The sequence below is a fragment of the Heliangelus exortis genome, chromosome 4, assembly GCF_036169615.1.
Source record: "Heliangelus exortis chromosome 4, bHelExo1.hap1, whole genome shotgun sequence".
NCBI classification, from domain to species: domain Eukaryota; kingdom Metazoa; phylum Chordata; class Aves; order Apodiformes; family Trochilidae; genus Heliangelus; species Heliangelus exortis.
In genome coordinates, this window is record NC_092425.1 from 22,267,762 (window position 1) to 22,287,996 (window position 20,235).

General features: G+C 40.6%; 2 protein-coding genes across 3 annotated transcripts in view; both read left to right on the forward strand.

Annotated features, from left to right (window-relative positions):
• Positions 1-15,233, forward strand: part of TLR3 (toll like receptor 3) — a 35,687-nt gene extending 20,454 nt beyond the window's left edge. The window contains exons 2-7 of one of the 2 annotated variants that reach the window (XR_011725777.1): positions 1,563-2,309; positions 4,031-4,479; positions 5,888-6,079; positions 7,718-9,543; positions 10,204-14,227; positions 14,259-14,758. Coding sequence is in view for 1 of the 2 variants with exons in the window: in XM_071743344.1 (XP_071599445.1) it covers positions 2,297-2,309; positions 4,031-4,479; positions 5,888-6,079; positions 7,718-9,543; positions 10,204-10,432 (2,709 nt within the window). In the remaining variant the exon portion in view is untranslated. Of the gene's footprint in view, positions 1-1,562; positions 2,310-4,030; positions 4,480-5,887; positions 6,080-7,717; positions 9,544-10,203 lie in introns of both variants that reach the window. The other variant, XM_071743344.1, reaches the window with a different exon arrangement.
• A 1,886-nt stretch (positions 15,234-17,119) lies between these two features.
• FAM149A (family with sequence similarity 149 member A) overlaps positions 17,120-20,235 on the forward strand; it is a 29,660-nt gene continuing 26,544 nt past the window's right edge. Inside the window, exon 1 of the mRNA XM_071743345.1 lies at positions 17,120-17,480. Within this exon, the coding sequence (XP_071599446.1) occupies positions 17,167-17,480 (314 nt within the window). The 5' untranslated portion in view covers positions 17,120-17,166. The remainder of the gene's footprint in view (positions 17,481-20,235) is intronic.

Sequence of the window (20,235 nt, forward strand, 5' to 3'; positions counted from 1 at the left end):
CAGTGCCCAGACAATTGGGAGAATGCTTCCTTTCCATTGATCTGCATGTCTGCTCAGATACCTTTTTCCACTTTTTTTCCCACAAAAACCCTAATGTTGTAATTCAGTTTTGTACAACCATTAAACCATCAACAATGCATAAGCAGCCTTAGAGGAACAATTGCACCCAACAAGCACCTCATTTGTTGGTTTCTTCAACAGAGAAACTAAACTTGGATGAATTAATGTGGTCACAACACAGAATAAGCATCTATTTTCCTGTCTCAGGAGGTAAATACAAGCTTACTCATCTGCCACACTGTCCTCCCTTCTATTGGCTTGATGTTGCAGTATGTCCCTTTGTCAGGACTTGCCTAAAATCTTCACTATTCAGCTTTCTGCTCTCCCTTGCTTTTTCCTGGTGGCTAGGCTCACTTCCAGGTACCTTTCAATTCTATTTGCATGAACCATTTATTGCTGCATGGGGCATCTGGATCCACCCACAACAGATGGTGCTTTCACAGTCTGAGTGGCTGAAAACCATGGGAACTGTTGGCATGGGTTTTTTCATTTTGGGTCTTATGCCTGATGCTTGCAATCTGACTTGCAGTTTACAAGAATACTAAAGTCTGATTGGGCAGGTGCTAAGTAAATTAACTTGATTATATCTGTAGATCAAGTTAAGATCAGTAGATTTCCTTTTTGCCCATAGTTTTTGTGATGTTTGCTCTGGGGGTGTTCTGTAAGGTACTGCACTTGATGTCCCCACACTTCAGTGCTTACAGATTGAATAAGCGTAAAGAATTTTATCTGGCTGCCTTTTGTCACCATTCAGAACCAACTCAAGTTGCTTTTCTCAGTTTTGATTGTGGAAACATTGACTAGATTTTGTGCTGGCTTTTTTTTTCCCTAATCTATTATCTGGACATGTGGGTTGCTTGACTTTCAGGGTTGCTTGACTTTCAGGGTTGCTTGACTTTCAGGGTGAGTTTCCAGACACTCACTCTCTACTCAAGAGGAGCACTACTACTTAAAAATTTCAGCAGGACTCACTGCTGTGATTGTGTCTTAAGTATGGCTGGATGAGCCCTGTAGAGTATTCATTCACTGGTGCTCAAGCTGAAGCAGGAGGACTTTCTGTTGTATCCAAGACACTGATGGTCAGGTCCCTGAGAAAGCAAGGACATGCGAATTCACAAGTGTATGAAAAGGAGATGCATATTAAAACTGTACCTAAAACTTTTATTTGGACTTTTGAAAACAATTTCTTATTTAATACAATAGAAGATATTTTATCATCTCTCTTAGGAATGTAATACATTACTTTCTCACATAAAGAAATTCCTGTGTAAAAATGATGCTGTATGTAGCTCAGTAGGAACGTATTGGTGCCATGATTCTATATTTTAAAAAGGAGCATTCCTATGTCAGTAATCTGTCACTTGGCATATCTGCTTCTGGGATACATCCCCAAGGATTCACAGAGACACTAGAATTAGCTAGAAATAAATTGTAATTGAGTTATGTTTGTGTGATGCTGCTCATCTGTGCAACATCTGTGTCCTTAAATCTTTTTCTGTCAGCAAACCACAAGTGCCAGCTGGACCCTCACCTTAGAAGACATCTCCACTCCCAGCAGCTCTGAAACGTTTCAGGGCAAGGGAATTCGGTACAGGACAGCCCATGTGGGAAGGAGAGGAGGCAGCCTGGGTTTGGGGGATGCTGGTCCCACTGACCCAGCCACTCCCCCGGCTTTCCCGATAGCCTGGCCACAGTTTCAGTTTCACTTCTGCCAGGATTGGGAGGCACTTCTCTTCATGGTTTTGGTTTCCTGAGAAACTCTTGCAGTCCCTTGAAGTCCCCAAACTGAAGCAGGTAAAGCCCGCAGTGGTTCGTGGATGCCATTCTTTGCTTCTTGGTAATAAATGCTGATGCTGGGGGTACAAAGTTAAAGTACAGCTTGGAGATGCTGGAGGCTCCTTTGCTAAATTCTCCAGTTCTTAAAAGTTCTTGCTCATAGCACTAAAATTGGTGTTCTTTCTTTTGTCTGTGGAATAGCATTTTGTAACACTGTCCCTTAAGTCAGATAACGGGTGTGTGGATCGCCAAGCAAAGCATAAAATACCTGAAGGTGACTCTAGACGTCCTGCAATGAAAAACAGGAAAAGGCAGTCCTTCAGATGGCCCTGTAAGACAGAGAACTAGGTTGGTATTTCTGCAGGAAGTTTCTTAGGTCTTGCGCACTTAAAGATGAGCTTCAACTGCTGCCCAGGAGCCTGGCTTCTCTCTGATCTCCCTAAAACAAACCTTTGGAAGGATGCATGCCAGGGGTAAGAATTTCACTACATATAAACTCCCACTTTGTCTTCCTTAGCTCTTCCAGCAGCCTGGGTGCAGAGAAATGAGGCGGGACAAGTATTTTGCTCAGCTACAGGGACATGGGTGCTGTGGTCAGTAGCAGTTGTAGCAGGTCAAGCTGTCTGGAGGAATATCAGGTTCAGGTCTTTTCTGTATCGTCCCCTTCTGTGTCTGCTGGTGGGGGGTGGGTGGAGACCCAGGCTGGGTAAGCTGCAGGAGATGGGACAGGTTCACATATAGAGCCCAGCAGTGAACTGTTTTTTCATAAAGATTCATTGTAAATCATCTTTTGCAGTCCTTTGTGTATGCCTCTGCAATTCTTTAGGCCCCTCTTCCCCACTCACATGGATTTTACTTCTTAGATGGCCAGGTTGCACCCCCAGAGGCGCACAGTGTTCCTCTCTGGCCACTACTATGTTGCTTTTTGTTACTGGAGTGGTCCTAATGAGTGCCTTCTGAAAAGGCAGTCACCTATGGAGCCAAACTCCTCTGGGATTTGACCTGCAGAACTTCTCTTTGTCTGCAGGTTGCAGTGTCTGTTCCTCAGAGTGTTTTGTTAGGGTAGTGAAAACTTCTCCTTAGAAAACATCTGTTCCAAAGGTATTTTCTGTACCAATGTATTGGTTTAATTTTTTGTTTTGTTTGCTCCTGAGCAATAACCCAATGTCCTCAAAGCTACGTCATGTTGATTTTATGCTTCTAATTAAACACAGGTTATGAGCAAAGGAAAAGGGGAGCTGCACAACTAAGAAATGTCATGTAACCAGGAGTTTGTCATCAGAGAATCTCTTGTAGATTCCTGAGAAATCTAGTAAGATTACATTGCCTTCTATAGCCTTTTCTGTAGTGGGGCACTGATATTCTTCTTACATGGCAGCCCATGAAGCTGAGGCTTAACTTGTTGGTAAATTGAGGTTGGCAGGTAGGTTCCAAATTTGTTAGCAGAAGACCATAGAAGTATCTGTATATGAAGGTTGAAGCTTCAAAGATGAAAGTATAAGCATTATATTTTTTCCAAAAAGAAAAAAAAAAATTAAGCAGAAGAGCCTAACCTTAGTGTTTTTGCTAAAACATGGAAAATATTCTGGCAAGCACTCACAAAATATTTGTTCTCCCTCTATTAAAGAATAATTCAGTAGAGAATGATATGGAAGATACTCTGGAATCTTCTCTTGATTAGCAGAAATGCTATTTTAATTAGACAAATTCTGACTCATCAGGCCAGTCAAACCTTTCTGAACTCTTAAAGGTCTTTTCTTGTCAGAATTCGTAAGGAATTTTCTCCCTTATCCAGTAAATCTGTATTACAAGATCACTAGGTGAATTTAAATCTTAGAGATACTAAATCAAAACTGAGTAAATGAAAAAGTCTGTGATTAAACAAAAATGTAATGCCTGAACAGGCAGAACCATTGAAGATTAGAGCACCAGTGGACAGAGGTTGATATCCTAATGGAAATACTGAAATTTTTATACTCCTGTGCCTCCCAGCTCCCTGCTTCAAAAACACAACTGAACTAACCCAAGACATGCAGAAATGTCACTACTTTATGGGTGAAAACTACTGAGTGTTTGCTCACTATAAAACTATGTTTTCCTGAGCCTGGTTTGCATATCCTTCAGTTTAAGATAGAAGTTTCGTCAAAATTACAAATTACTGTAATTTGTGCAAATTTTATTTTTGCCTTTGCAGATAAAACAATGGGAAGTGCCATTCTTTGGTGGAGCAGCTTCTCTGTCAGACTGGTGTCTGTCTGCTTGCTGTGTGCATCAGCTGGAAAGCAATGTCAGATCCGAAATGAAATGGCTGACTGCAGTCACCTGAAGCTGACTCAAATTCCTTCTGATCTCACAGACAATATAACGGGTTTGGACATCTCTCATAATCAGCTAAGAGAGCTAGGTCCTGCAAATCTGACCAAGTACAGCCAGCTGGTTTACTTGAATGCAGGCTACAACAGCATCTCTAAAATGCAACCAGAATTGTGCCAAAATGTGCCCTTGTTGCAGATTCTGAAGTTAGAACATAATGAACTGTATAAGCTCCCTGAAAGAGCCTTTGCTTCCTGCACCAACCTGACTGAGCTCTATCTAGGATACAACAGAATATATATAAAAAATGAACCTTTCAAAACACTGGAGGTAAGCTTTAGAAATGCACCTTTTCATATAAAAAGTAATTGGGCAATTGGCAGTATTTTCTAGTGTGTGTACAGAGTAGCTGGCTATTTGCATCTGAAAATACCCAGCATATATAACCTTCCTTCATTGTTTTTCTAAAGAAAAAGCCTTGTGCTCTCTTGTGTGAGTACATGCTGGAGTCTCATCCATCCTTATAAGTTAATGCTCTCCGTCCCGATAGCATCCCATTGAGGAGCCTTTCCCTACATCCTTTCCATCTAGGATTTGTGCTAAGAGAATAGGAGCAGCAGATGGTGTATAGGGCAAAGTGGATGGTGTGGAATCTCAGTTATCTGTGGTCCAAAAATGGTAGCTAGCCTAATTCCTCAAGGTCAAGGTGTAATTACTCGGGCCACGAAGGCCAGTGCTTAGGCTGAATGTAGTGTCTCTCAGGACTTTGGGGATTTAGAAAGAGTAAAAGCCTTTTTATTCTACCGTTGTTTTTTCCTGGGACTTTACGTGTGAAATATTTTTCTCTGTAGTACCTATGAGGTTGGGGAAGAAGCACAGGAGGCAGGGAAACACTACTGCATTGTCTTTGCACCAAGCAGAGACTCATGCACAGGGAAGAGCCTATGGATAAAAGAAAATAGAAACAATGTGTGGTTACTAACTGTTTTACAGTGCTCTAATGAGCATCCATGTTGTTTTGAACAAGTTTGAACTTTTCTGTTTTCCAATTTGGTTGCATAGAATGTATTTGCTTGCATCTTAGGGCTGCTGAATCTCAGCTGAGTCCAGACAAGTGCAGCCACCTTCAGTGCTGTCAGCAGGACTAAAGTTCTGGCCTTCCTCCCTTTGCTGCTGCCCTGCTGCTGCTGAAGGCCAGGTCTGGGCTACCTCAGGTCACACACATTCTGTGGAGTCACCTTTAGGATAGCATTTCCCTGCAGAGGCAGGAGGAACCTGAGCACCTGGGCACAAGCTGGAGTGTTCCAAGGCTTAGGGGACTGATGTCCATAGGCTGCTGCTGTGCAGCCTCCTCACTTCCCTTCATGGGGGTGGAACACGAGGTTTAATACTGCAGTGATTTTAACTGCAGCCAGCTCTAGGATGTTGCTGTTATCACTTATCTGGATCAGCAGGGCCTTCAGTGAGTTAAGGAGTTTTAGATAAAGTAATTCTTTGGTTTGCGGTAGATATTTTAGTAGGTTAAGACTGAACACAACGAAAATTATAGTTCTGGAGGATACAGAAGGCTTTTTCCTGCAGGAGCTTGAAAGCTGCCATATCTATCACAACATTATTTTCATTGTACTATTGCAACTCATTTCTAATAAAAGATAGTCTAATACAAGATTTCAAAATGGTTTTGTATTACATGAAATAAAAAGAATTTTATATTTTTCTTTTTGAATCTTCTCCCCAGAACTTGAATATTTTGGACCTATCTCATAATTCTTTGAAGTCAGCAAGCTTAGGATTGCAGCAACAGTTGAAGAACCTTCGTGAGCTCATGCTAAATAGAAATCAAATCACTGAGTTAAAAAGGGAAGACTTCAGTTTTCTTAGCAACACCTCATTGAATAGACTTGATATATCATCAAATCCATTGAAAGAGGTAAGAAGCATTTTGGCAAAAAATTCAACATCTGGAAGTATGAAATGGAACTATCCTGATTTATCCTTTGATTTAATGACATTTACCTCACATTTTTGTTCCCCCGAGGTCAAAGATAAAACCCTTTTATTGTACACAGCATTGCTCCTGAACTCCAATGAGGGCAGAAAAAATTATTTTTCTTCCACTGAAATCAGCAAGAGCTGGTTCCATGCAGTTCAGCAGTCTCTAGCAAGAGCTAGCTCAAGTAGCTCTGTAAGTCCTCACAAAGTATTCTCTATGCAGGCTTTTCTTTGCAGATGCTGAAGGTGAACATCTGACATTTTATTCTTTATGCAAGGCTGGTTATACAATCTAGGTCTCACTTCCTAGCTAATGAGTTGTGCCTCTGGGGTACCCAGAGAAATAATAATTGCAGAAATGGATACTCACTATTTAAAACAAGTGGGTGTTTTCTCTGCTGCCTGCCTCACAGACTGTTCTCCCTGATCCCCTTCTCAGTGTTAGAATATAGTTCTTGAAGAGTAATGGGAAGTGTTAGAGTTCTAGACTGGTTGAGCCTCAGGATATGAACACAGAACTTAGATTGAATTTGCATTAAACTTGCTTATTTGTTTTTTGTGGATTTTTCCTTCCTAACCCCCACTCTCCCACCCTGCACCCCCAACTTACTGATCTGTAAAGAACATTTATATTGAAGTAATACTTTACAGTGGTACAAGCTTGTAAATACTTCTTACCCTTGGCTGCTTTCATCCCTCTTTCTTTCTGGTACAAGCTGTAACAAGGCCATGCACCTGCTCCCTGGAGAAACTCTACAGACTTCTTGACTCAGTTAGCTTGTAGTCAGGCTGCTCCCTGCCTGGTTCAACATGTGACTGCATGTATGGCCTGACTGGCACAAAGTTACAGTGCATGGTAGCAATAAGTAGATGGGACTGCTCCTTTTTTGGGCAGTGCTACTTTATGCTAGTTTAACCTGCTCTGATTTGACAGTACTGTTAGGTGAAAAGAAGATTTATGCATTTGAATAATTCTGAAAAACTGAGTATTTAAGCATTCAGATGGTTACTGAATCAAATGAGGGGCCAGCACTGTGATGGAAGCTTGTGATTTATATGGGGAAGCAAGTGTGTAGTATTGCATTTCATGAGTGTAGCTTCTCCTTACAAAAAAACAAACAAATCCAAAAAAACCCCCCAAAACCAACCAAACAAAAAAACCCATCTTCTTTTCTGTCGTAAGGTATAAATAACTTTTTTTTTACAGTATTCCTTGTTTTGCAGTAGTATATTAGTATCCCTAGGAGATACCAGTATAAGAAAGCTGAAGAGATTTTACTTCTAGTGAAAGAATTCTGCTAGCTGGAGATACAATTGTAATTAACTTGCATCTCATGAAGTTAATTTTCTATCTTCTAAAAGAATAATAATCATAATTATGATAATCATGTAACAAATTTTGGAAATGTTATTACAATGAGCATAAACTCCAAGAAGTGGTTGAAGATGGCTGTAGGAAAAATGTGTAGGAGTTATATTCTGAAAATCTTGTTTGAAAACCTTTCCAAATGTTGGCTTTACAGAGTTTCTTTCTTATAAAATCTCCTTGTTTAAGTCACCACTCTCTTCCTTTCAGTTTCACACAGGATGTTTCCATGCAATTGGAGATCTGTTTGGCCTCATACTGAATGATGTTGAACTCGGTGAAAATCACACAAAGAAACTTTGTATGGAATTATCAAATACAACAATTCAGAACCTCTCACTGAGCCATGTGAAGCTTTCATATGTTGGCAAGTCAACCTTCCAGGGACTCCAAGGAACGAATCTTACAGTTTTAAACCTTTCCCAAAATTCTCTGTCTCTGATTGAAGATGACTCATTTCAGTGGCTTTCAAGTTTGCAATACTTAAGCCTGAAGCATAATAACATTCATGTATCTTCACGTTTGTTCTACGGCTTAACCAGACTCAAACATCTGGATCTGATAAATTCAGTTACTGGGAAAATTGAAGATTTTTCATTTAGTTGGTTATCCCACCTGGAGTACCTTGTAATGGATAATAACAATTTTCCAGGAATTACCACTAATATGTTCACAGGCCTGAACAAACTGAAACACCTGAGTCTCTGTAACTGCAACATAAACTTACAAAGAATAACAAATAAAACATTTTCATCACTTGCTAATTCCAGTTTGCAAGTTCTCAACCTCACGAAAACAAGAATCTCTACGATAGAAAGTGGAGCTTTTTCCTCCTTGGCACACTTGAAAGTTCTTCATCTCGGTCTCAATGAAATTAGTCAAGAGCTCACAGGTCATGAGTTTAAAGGTCTCACTAATATCCAAGATATTTATCTTTCCTATAATAAAAACTTGACTTTGCAAAGTGAATCATTCATTTTTACCCCAAGCCTTAGAAAACTGATGCTGAGGAAAGTAGGTTGCAGTAACCTGGCAATTGCTCCTTCACCTTTTCATCCTCTACAAAATCTGACTGTCCTGGACATCAGCAATAACAATATAGCAAACATAAGAGAAGACTTGTTTGATGGACTTCACAAACTTTACATTCTGGATTTGCAGCACAATAATTTAGCCCGACTTTGGAAACATGCAAATCCAGGTGGCCCTGTTCATTTTTTAAAACATCTTTCCAACTTGCATATTCTTAATTTAAAATCAAATGGGCTTGATGAGATTCCAGTTCAGGCTTTCAAGGGTCTGTTTCAATTAAAAAACTTGGATTTAGGCTCAAACAATTTGAATTTGCTTCCAGCAACTCTGTTTGCTGACCAAGCCTCTCTGAAGTCATTGAACCTTCAGAAAAATCTGATAACCTCAGTTGAAGAACAAGTGTTTGGTCCAGTTTTCAAGAGCTTGAGAATACTGGAGATGGATTCCAATCCATTTGATTGTACCTGTGAAAGCATTGCTTGGTTTGTTGATTGGCTTAATGTGACCCAAGCAAATATACCTGGGTTGAGGTCTCAGTACATTTGCAACACTCCACCTAAATATCACAGTAATCTGGTGTTGCATTTTGATAGCTCAGCCTGCAAAGACAGTGCTCCATTTAAACTTCTGTTTGTGATCACTACCACCATTGTGATGCTAGTAATTTTTTCTGTTCTTATCATCCATTTTGAAGGGTGGAGAATAACTTTTTACTGGAATATTTTGGTAAATCGAATACTTGGTTTTAAAGGACTTGACCGAAAACAGGAAACATTTTATTTTGATGCCTACGTTATTCATGCAGAACAGGACAAGAAGTGGGTGTCTAAGAATTTCATGTCTCTGGAAAAAAATAACCACTTTCAAATTAAGTTTTGTTTAGAAGAACGAGACTTCGAAGCAGGCATCCCTGAATTTGAAGCCATAATTAACAGTATGAGAATGAGCAGAAAGACTATTTTTGTTGTGACTGAACACCTCTTAGAGGATCCCTGGTGCAAAAAGTGAGTAGAATATACAATTTTACATGTAAAGAATAACATTTCTAAGACTTTTTTTTTTTTTTTTAACAAGGAAATGATTATTGCTAAGTAATTTAATAAAAAATACCATTTATTAAAAATACCATGCAAAATCTACTTTAATATATTTAATATATCATAACTTCAGAATAATTCCTAAATTAATAGTTAATTGTTCCACATATACACTGATGGAAATTTCTGTCAGTGGAGATCTCTCAATCAATGTATTTTCAAAAACTTGGGCTGTCACCTGTGCAGATTGCTTTCCGTAAAATCAGGTTTGAAAAGGAGCAATAATGGGTGAGATCACTGTAATCCAAATATTACTTTTATTTGTCTTTAAACACGTCCTTTCACCATTCGTATGTACTGATCTTGAAAAGACAAACTTTGCTAAATAAGGTTATATCAATACCAGTAGACTCAGTTTATATTTTTAGAGGATTATTTTTCTTTAGGTAAAAGGTAACTAATTTAACATTATTCTTGACAATTTAATGGCATAGAGTAAATATTAAGACCCCGGTCCAATTTCAGTCCTGGAATTAGCAATATGCTATGTGAATTACCAGAAGAACTTTGTTATTTTTTCCCTTTACATGAAAGAAAACATGCATTTTTGTCTTATTTTTGCTTCAGTTTTAAGGTGTATCATGCTCTTCAGCAAGCTATCGAACAAAGTCGAGACTCCATTATATTGATCTTTCTTCATGATATCCAAGATTATCAATTATATCATGCACTTCACCTGAGAAGAGGAATGTTCAAATCTCGTTGCATCTTGAACTGGCCAGTCCAGAAAGAACGAATTGGTGCATTTCATCAGCAATTACTGATGGCACTTAAATCTAATAGTAAAGTGCATTGAAACTGAAATAGAGATTTGAACTCCAGACTCACTTTGTTGCATATTTTCTACTACTGAAAAACTGTCAAGCCTTCAGAAAAAACTTTTAGAAGTTTGTCATGCTAGAAAAATATGAGCGTCAACTGTAAGTTAAATTTACTTGTCTATATTAATGTGCTTCTTGATATTTTAATTCACCTGCACTGAAGTGACATGATAAAATGGATTCTGATTTGATAGTAATTTCAGTGTGTACTGAAAATGTGGCAGAACTTCAGAAAATCAATGAGAATGACCAATGTTCTAAGAAGAATGTCCATCTGAGGTAGTCCAGAAGAGACATAGACTCTCTGCTTTAAAGGGATATGTAAAAGAGAATGCAATGATCATAAAACAGTGAATTCTGTGTAGAAGATATTGTGGACACTACTGCTTGCTTTCATAACAAAAGGGGAGACTCAGTTGGAAAGCTTTCCATGTGAAGCACAGTAACATGTAAAATTATTTATATAGTTGAAACCCAGAAATGCATCAGAGTTGCAGAGTTTGAAAACCTTTAAGAGAAAGCCACAGAAAGAAATTTTACCATATGATCAGGCTTTTCAGAACATGCAGTTGAACACACGTCTTCTGTGTAGGCTAGTACAGGTGACAATCAAAAACACATTTTCCAATTAATGAGGTAACTGATTTAATAAATGTGGCATGATAAAAAAAAAATTTTTACTCTTCAATACTGAAATTCAGAGAGCTTGTAAAATGGTATTTTTACTGAGAGATGTCCAGTAATTCTTTGAATACACATAAAACTGTATTTAGGCCATTAAACAGAACTAGGAATCAATATAAAATGTGGTCAAGGAACAGCTGGTGCCTCCATATAAAAAGAGTAAGGACACAAATTTTTGTAGCATAACCAAAAAACAACTTTGTGGGGAAGGTGGTGCTGCTATAATTTCATTACTGAAAATTTTGTTACTGGTGAAACAGCAATAATAAACATCCCCCCAAAGCAGTTTTAAAGCATGTCCTGGTTTGGGCCAGGATAGAGCTAATTTTCTGTCTTGTAATTTTTGTTTCAGCTGAGTCTCATAAGTAGCTGCACTTGCTGAAATTAACAGCAAGTTTCTCAGTCAGTGTCTGCTTTTAGGACTGAAAACTTTTGATGTTTAGGGTTACAGATGGAGAATGGTGTTCAGAACCAAGGCCATTGCTCTGGAAACAGAAAGGGAGTGAAGCAGTCACACCTGCAACCCTCCTTTAGAGAGGAGCAGAAAAGAGAAATAACCAGAACTGACCAGAGTATTCCATCCCGTATGGGTCATACTTGGTACAAATTTGAGGCATCACAAGGGTCGAGCCCTTTCCTCTTTGCCTTCCATTTTGCCCTTCGCCCTTCTTCACCTGTTCCTGTTTATTTTGACTTCCTGGGAGGATTATGTCCATTGGTCTGCCTGTGGTCCTAATCCATGCCAGGCTGAATCTGTGTGTTCCTGTCTCCAGCTTCTGACTGCTGCTGACTCCAGGAGTCCAGCCTGGACTTTCCCAGGGCTGCCCTGCAGCCTTGGTGGTGATGTGAGAGTTATTGGGGGGAGGAACCTAGTACTGTTTTTCTGTATATTTGTATATATTTAATGATTTTTCCTTCTTTATTATTAGTTTCACTAAAGCAGTACAGTTTAGTTTCCAATCCATAAGTCTCTCTACTTTATTCTCTCTCATTATGAGGGAGGAGAGGGGGATTTATAGAGAGCATCTGTCATTCAGTTAATTGCCAGTCCAGCATTAAACTGTGACAGATTTATGGTGCCAAACATGGCTTAGGCTAATTAGCATGAGCCCAGTTCAAATTTTGACTAATTTACCTGAATAGTTTGAATTCCCGCTCCAGTGGGAGGATACCAAGATGGCTTCACTGGGTGGGAATCAGACCTTTTTCTTTGGAAATTTTACAGGGTTGGAAATTAAACCAGTCATGCTGTACCTTTGCTATTCAGGGTATGTGAAATGTGCCTTTGTAGCTGGGATTAGTGTTGCTTTATGTTTGTGAACCTCCTGGTGGGCACTATTAATATCATTCAGATGGTGCTGAGGAGCAAGACAAAAACCATAATTATGAGAATTATGAGAACTCTTTGGAGATTGAGAGTTGCTGCTCAGAGAGCAAGAGCTGCCCCTTGTAAAGAGAGCACTGCTGCTTCTGCCTCCACAGCCACTGCTTGTCCCCCACAGGCAAAGCCACAACTCGGACATGGCCGATGAGCATCGCCAGCCCATCTGCTGCAGCTGCTGCCTCCCCCTAACACAGACACTGCTGCTGCTCAGAAAGCAAGCCCTGCTACTGCTGCAGACACCACAGCCTCTCCCCCTCAATCCACACAGCTACTCATCAGCCCTGTGACTAGGAGAAAAGTAAAATAAAAGAAAGCAGATCTGAGCCTTAATCCTTCAAAGTCTGCACAAGATGACCGGGTGATACAGGACACAACCTCTCCTTGTAAAGGAGATAAAGCAGAGTTACCTGAGGAGGACTCAGAATTGGAAGTATACATTCAGTCCTATTCCATGAGGGACTTGTGTACTCTAAGAAAGGATTTTGGCTGTCTTGTAGAACCACTCCTCACTTGGTTACTCTGATGTGGGAATGAAGGGGCTGGTACCGTAACATTAACTCAGAGAGAAGCCAGGCAGTTGGGATCCCTGGCCAAAGATGCAGATATTGATTGGGCAGTTGGTGAAAAGGCTGGAACCACCAACCTATGGAGACAACTTTTGCCAGCTGTAAGGGAGAGATATCCCTATAAAGAGGAAATAGACTGTCCATGGGTCAAGGTAGCGACACTTGATAAAGCTATCAGATAGCTGAAAGAATTTAGCTGTATGAGATGTAATTTATATGGATGAGATTCTAAACCCTTATATGCCATGCCCTAAGCTTATGAGGCAAAGGTTTGTGCATACTGCCCCATCCCCATTTAACCATAGACTATCAGTAATGTTATGGGTTCCTGGAACCAACTGTGGGTGATGTGATTAAAGCAGCACAAGAATGTGAAGATGCTGTTACAGCTTCTTGTTGGGCCTGGGCCTCAGCTGTAAAGGAAATGGCTGAAAGGAAGTGCCTACCCCATTTTTCTCAAACCGGGGAAGGAGGACACATTGCAGCTATTATGAGGAAATGCTCCTAGGAGACCGAATCGAGAGAAACAAGATACAGCAAGAGGTATTCTATGGTCAATCCTGAGTTTGGTGAGGAACTGAAAAAGCAGGATAAGAAACCTACTGTTGTTCTACAGGCACAAGTATGTGAGCTAGTAGGTAAAGCAACTAAAAAAGGAGGTCCTTCTAGAATGAGAGCTGCTCCAGTCTCCACTATGGAGTTACCCAATATGAGTATGTTGGTGACTCAAGATCCCTACACATCAGGTATGAGTAATGGGGATGCAAGCCCCAGGAATGCATGTGTTTACAATGCTGCATGTGCTCAAGCTTAGAGGTGCCCGGCCTTCAGCCGTGAGGAGAGGGGGACAACCAAACTTATTGGACTGTGTGGATTTGATGGCCTGGAACCTTAGAGTCACAAAAGTATAAAGCCTTGGTGCACAGTGCACCCTAATGCCATTGAATCAGAAAGGGACAGAATCCAACACTGTATCTGGAGTAATGGGGGGATCTAAAGAACTGAGTATTCTGAAGGCTGATGTGAGCCTCACTGGAATAAGGTGGTATAAGCACCCTGTAGTGACTGGCCCAGCTGTTGTGCATCCGTGGTGTAGACTACCTCAAGGGAGGTGACTTCAAGGACCCAAAAGGCTAGTTCTTTGGTGTAGCAGCTGTAAAGACTGAGAATAGAAAATGTATCAGATGTAAAGACTGAGAATACAGAATAGCTGCATACTTTGCTTGGCTTTTCAGATAATCCTCCTGTAGTGGGGTTGCCAAAAGTTGAAAACCAGGTGCCAATTGCTACTTGAGTAGTGCATTGATAACAGTATTGCACCAACAGAGATGCTGTGATCCCCATTCACAAGCTGATGCAGTAACTAGAGAGCCAAGGAGTGATCAGCAGGACTCACTCACCCTTCAGTAGTCCTACATGGCCAGTGTGAAAGCCTAACAGAGAGTGGAGGCCAACAGCGAGCTGTTGTGGACTAAATGAGGTTACACTACCACCAAGTGCTGCTGTGCTGGACACGGACAACTTCAGTACAAACTGGAGCCAAAGGCAGCCAGGTGGTAGGCTCCTATTGACATTGCTAATGCATCTTTTGATATTCCTCTAGCACCAGAATGTAGGCCATAGTTTGCTGCCACCTGAAGAGGTGTTCAATACACCTGGAATTGACTGCCCTACTATCTGCCATGAACTGATCCACACTACCCTGGAAAGGTGTGGAGCTCCAGAATATCTACAGTACATTGATAATATCATTGTGTGGGGTAACACAGCAACAGAAGTCATTGAGAAAGGTAAAAAGATAATACAAGTTCTTCTAAAAGCTGAATATCAGAAATGTTAGTGATTGTAAGGTTACATGTAGAGTGAGAGAAAAAATTCAAAAGTAGACTGATTTGAAATTTTTGTTTCCTTTTTTTTTTTTTTTTATGACTGCATATAGTTTTGCCTTTGACAGCTAAAAAAATAAAATTTAAAGAAATCAGAATTCTGTACTTTAATTTCTTGTATACTAACCTAGTTTGTTTTTTCCTTAATGCACTTTACAGAAACACAGTCTAGTCGACAAGTGCCAGAACATTAAGGTTCAGCCATACAATCAGTAATGTTTATGACTGGTAGAATCTTATGGAGTGTTTGAGCACAATTTATTGTAAATTAGACACTAAACTGTTATTTATATGTTCCTGTTAATATTTAATTGCTTCTCCAAGGACCTTATAAAACATCGGCAATTTCTAGCAGGTGTGCAATCCTTCTGTATCTCAGGAATATTTTTAAATAGCTTTTTTTCCCTAGTATTTCCCTCATCAATTTCAGTACCACTATTACTCCAAAAATGCTATTTTACTGCTTTAGAAAACAGCTCTCAGAGTGTCCAATACTTAGCATTTTAAGCAGTTTTTTGCATGATTTGTTGTACGCATAGATAAAAAATGTTAGGTTTTAATAGGTCTGTATCATCCCAGTGTGATAAAAAATGTGAATGAGATAAATAATTAATGAAATAGATTTTGCATATACCAGATGAGTGAAAGGTGTATAGACTGTCTTCACCTGCTCAGGAGTCCTGAGTGAAAACAAAATAGGCTTTGTTTGCAGTTGAAGTGATAGATGATGATTCCCTAATTACAGTAATAGGATTATCCCCATTGTGATGCTTTCATCTCATCTTTCTGACCTTTACAAGTGAAGTGACAAATTCTTCCTTCGTGCTTAGGCCATGAAATTTGAGGAGGCAAATCACTAAGAATGGGGTGCCAGGTATGCATCATGTCAATTGCTCTTTCTCTTATTTAAAGACTAACATGTGAAACAGTCCCCAGGTTTCCTAAATCTGTAGTAGCAGAATTTCTCACTCCACATCAATATAAATTGTTAGAAAATGCTAGAAGTTCACATGAATATTAAAAAATACATAGAGATGTAGAGAATACATGGAAAAATGCTGAGGTAAAATGTGGTAAAAAATGTCAGGCTAGATCGAATGTCTTTTTCTAGCCCTTAAGCCCTGACAAATGGCAGTGTGTCTAAATTTTACAAAGATTTTTTCTAATTACTACAAATGCCACCAAAATTGGTCTCAATCTTGAGAAAAGGTGTTATGGATGCTAAGTTTTCTAAAACAGTTAAGAATACTAACTAAAGGGACTGGCTACTGAGTGAAAATAATTTTGTAACTATAAAAAGATGCTGATGCTTTCTAAGCAGGTATCTTAGTATCTACATTATGTTTAAAATAATTTACAACAGAAAATGACATTATAAAGGCTAGCAATGAGAATTAGACTAATCTTAAAGCCACAAAAGCAATAAGCAGAGGCCCACTGGTAATCATCAATTATACTTGATACAAAATTTTCTTATGCTACTTTCATCGTGTCTCAGTCAAGGCTTTCTGGCATCAAGAGGAGTAAACACAGAGGTCATACTGCTGTTAGATTTACGTGGGTCTGTGCCCTGAGATTTGGTCAGAATGTACTGACTTCATTTTGTAACAAAACAGGCTGAGGATATCTTGATTTTGGATCTCAATCTTGAACACTCTTGACTGTGTCCCAACCTGCCCGCTGCCTGGTAGTTGTAGTAGGAAAGGGACTTTGACCCTCTGCTGGTCTCCAGGCTGCCTGGGATTGTTGGTAGCATCTCTCCAGGTGGGGCTGTTCCTCGTCGCAGCTCCCTTCTGCACCTGATGTGGTGCAAAAAGGCCTTACTGGGTCAGTCTGGCTTCTGGTTTCTGCCAAACCCTTACGGCACACAAACGCGTGTACCACGCAAAGGAGGATGCGGAGTGTGAGTGTGCCACCCTAATCCTTGGCCTTGGTTTCTGTCCCTTAATATTAGGTGGGATTTTAATTGAAAGAAAACACGCCAGCCGTTAGCTCCTTAATTCACAGGCTGCAACAGGTTCCTGCCCTGTTCTTCCGCAGGACTCTCGGGAGCGTGGGCTAATAGCGGCCCGCAGGCGCCCGCGGAGGCGCGCACCGCCCTCGGCGGGGTTTGTTTAGCCTAGCAACGCCGGCGGGGCCCCAGCCGGGCTTACGGGGCGGGAAGCGGGCTCCTCGGGCTCCCTGCCGCCATGAAGGTGGCTGCGCTGGACGTGGGCGCCCTCCTCGCCAAGTTCCGCCGCGGCCCCGCCGCGCCCGGCCCCCGCGCCCCGCCGCCCCCCGTACAGCGCCCCACGTCTGGCGTGGGCTGCGCCCCGGGCAGGGCGGTGTCGCCGGGGGCAGCAAGCGGCCGCTCCCCGCGCCCGGGAGCAGCTGCGGAGGACAAGGAGCCTGGGGGTCCGACGGGCGGTAAGGCCCTGTTCATCACCCTGCCCGACATCGGGGAGGAGGCGGCTGCGGCGCAGAGCGGCGACGAGGAGGAACCCTGCAGCCCTCCGCGCCTCCGGTGAGTGCGCGTCCTCTGAAACCTGGGGCGGGGGGAGGGTGTGCACTCTCCTGTCGGGTCTTCTCCTTCTCCGTGAGGTACCTCCCCTCCACCCAGACTTTTCCGCCTGTGCGTGTCCCGGGAGGTTCTGACCATCTCTTCCTAGGCGGGCATTTCCTCTCCCGGGGGCTCTACGGGAGCACCTTCGGGAGCAGAAGTGAGGGTGTGCGCAGCGGCTGCTTTCGGCGCCGGGAGGAAGCAAAGAGCTGGGCTGTGCTCCGGCTCCCGCTTGTAAGGCGGGCGGCTCGGTGCTGAGGGGAATGGAGATGAAAATGGAAGAAAAAACTGCTCCGTCCCCGGGTGAAAAACGCCCCGGGCTTGTAGGGAGAGAAGCCGAGATCCAGAGGGGAGCACAGGGGTGCGGAGCTCGAGTAAGAATCGTAAAGGTACCGCATGCAGGTGTGTGAGTCCGTCCCGAAGTTACAGCTGTGCATCAAAGCAAACATTTGGTCACTGCCTCTTAAAAACTTCAAGTATCGATAAGGGATATGAAACTTCGGGTGCTTCTGCCTGTAATCTTCATGATACACTTTGAGAGTGTTTCGGTTTTGCTTAACGTAAAGGAAGGCATAGTTATATGTTAGGTATACCCGCTGTAGGATTCAATTGGTGATGTTTTGTTAAAGCAAATACATAGCAAAGTTGAAAGTTTCTTAGTATATGTAAAGTAGGAGAACTTGTTGGAGTCAATAATAGGTAATAATAGGTATTGGTATACTATTGTATATGGTATATGTACCATACTATATGTATTGGTATTTTGCACTCACAAAAAAAAAAAACCAAAACAACCCAGAAAACCCAAAACACCAGTATATATATTACTTTAACATCTACAATCGCTGCCTCTGTAATACTAAACAATGCTATTTGATATTACTGATAATCAGAAAAGACACTAGTATTTTGCCAGGTACCACTAGGATTGAATATATTTTTGGAAGTTTTTATCACTTCAAGACTTGTATCTCTTTATTATGTCGTTAAACTTTAAGATGAACTTTAGAACCTCTACTTTTAGTTTATTTTCCATATAGCTTCCACGTAGTGTATTGAAATCAGTCTTCTGGGTTTTTTAATCAATCTCTAGCTCTTGTCTGATGGAGAAATAGTGCTCATTCCCCAGCATCCAGCATCATTAGAGTGGATGTGCTAGAGGGTAGGCACCCGTCTTGTCCTTTTGGAATCAGTTTATGGGGTTGATGTCTGTCAGTGTGGCTGATGTGGTTTTTAATCTGCTGGTATTGTTTGCCTCTTAAGTTTTACTAGCGATGTCAAAGTCACTGCTTACTCTGGTTTGAAAAAAAAAAATTGTCTTTTTTAAAATGCTTTTTTAAAGTGATCTGCTGATTTCAATGCATGTATCTAGTAGTTGTGTTGTGAGGTACAGTAATTATTCATTCGTATTTTCATTTATCTACCTCCTGTAAACTGTAAGCATATCATTGCTTAACCTGATCCAAGTTCCCAGCCTTTTTAGCTTGGCTTCTGAAAGTGTCTCTCTTGTGTTTGTAGCCCTTCTCTTACTCCAGTGCATCTTTCTAGAGCTACAGGCACAAGATCTGCAGTGTTCAGTTTGTGGACACAAGGATTTACATAGTGGCAAAGTGATGCTTACCATTTCTGTCTCTGTGCTTTCCTTCTGTTGACCAATTTTTTGTTGATGACTTCGGTTGTTGTCCAGGTTGTTGTCCATGTCCATTGTTGTCCATGATGTCTCCAGGATTGCTGTCTGAACTATAACTGCCAGTCCCAGTGTCAGCACCATGTAAAGGTGCTTTTAGATAATTTTTCCCTGGATAACCATTGGCAATAGGTATTTGTAAAAGTATACTTTTACCTAGATATTTGTACATTTATTTTGTAAATAATTGAAATACTCTAGTTGCCTGATAACTAAACTATGGGACACTGTGAGATTTATGAACACAAGCCCTCCCTAATATACTACTTCTGTTTTCTCCTACATCAGAATAAATTGTGATCTCTTTTGGGCTTAAGTGTTTCCTGCAGCTGTATAGAATACTAGGTGTTCTGGTTTGAGGTGTAATGAGAGAGTTCTGTTTAGAAGGCATTTGATGCTGTATATAAATAATACCAGAAAAATCTGTGTTCTTTTACGTGTAATTTCCCACTAAGTTGTTTCTTTTTCTTTGTAGTACCAAAAGTAAATCTGAGTATAATGCTGTATGAGCTGATACTCCTGTTGAAGGACTGATGACTTTTATAATTAGGAAAATTAATATATGAAACTCACTTCTAAAATAAACTAACTGGTTGTATTAGGATGAAAAGTAAGCCCTATTTCATTAAAACTATGTGCGGCAAAATGCTTATTTCAGCTTGCTATTGAAACACTTCCAACTGATATCCCCTTATTATCTCGTAACAGTTATACTTTTGTATGCATGGTGGCATTTCAAATATTTTATTCATAGCAGTCAAGCTTATTCTAATAAGGTATTGTGTGTCTTCAAAAAAACAAAACCAAACCAGAAAGATGTAGAAGCAGGAATAAGATACATCACTTTGACAAGGAAAGTCTATACCTCCACATTAGCATTTTTTAATTAGATGGTTCCACTTAAGCTTTTAGAAGAAGCATCTTAATTAAATATTGAACATTCAAGTATTCCTTGCCTAGAGCTCAGATTTGAATTTGTGAATTACAGAATATGATATTAGATCATTGATAGATACACATAGGAAGTTTTTC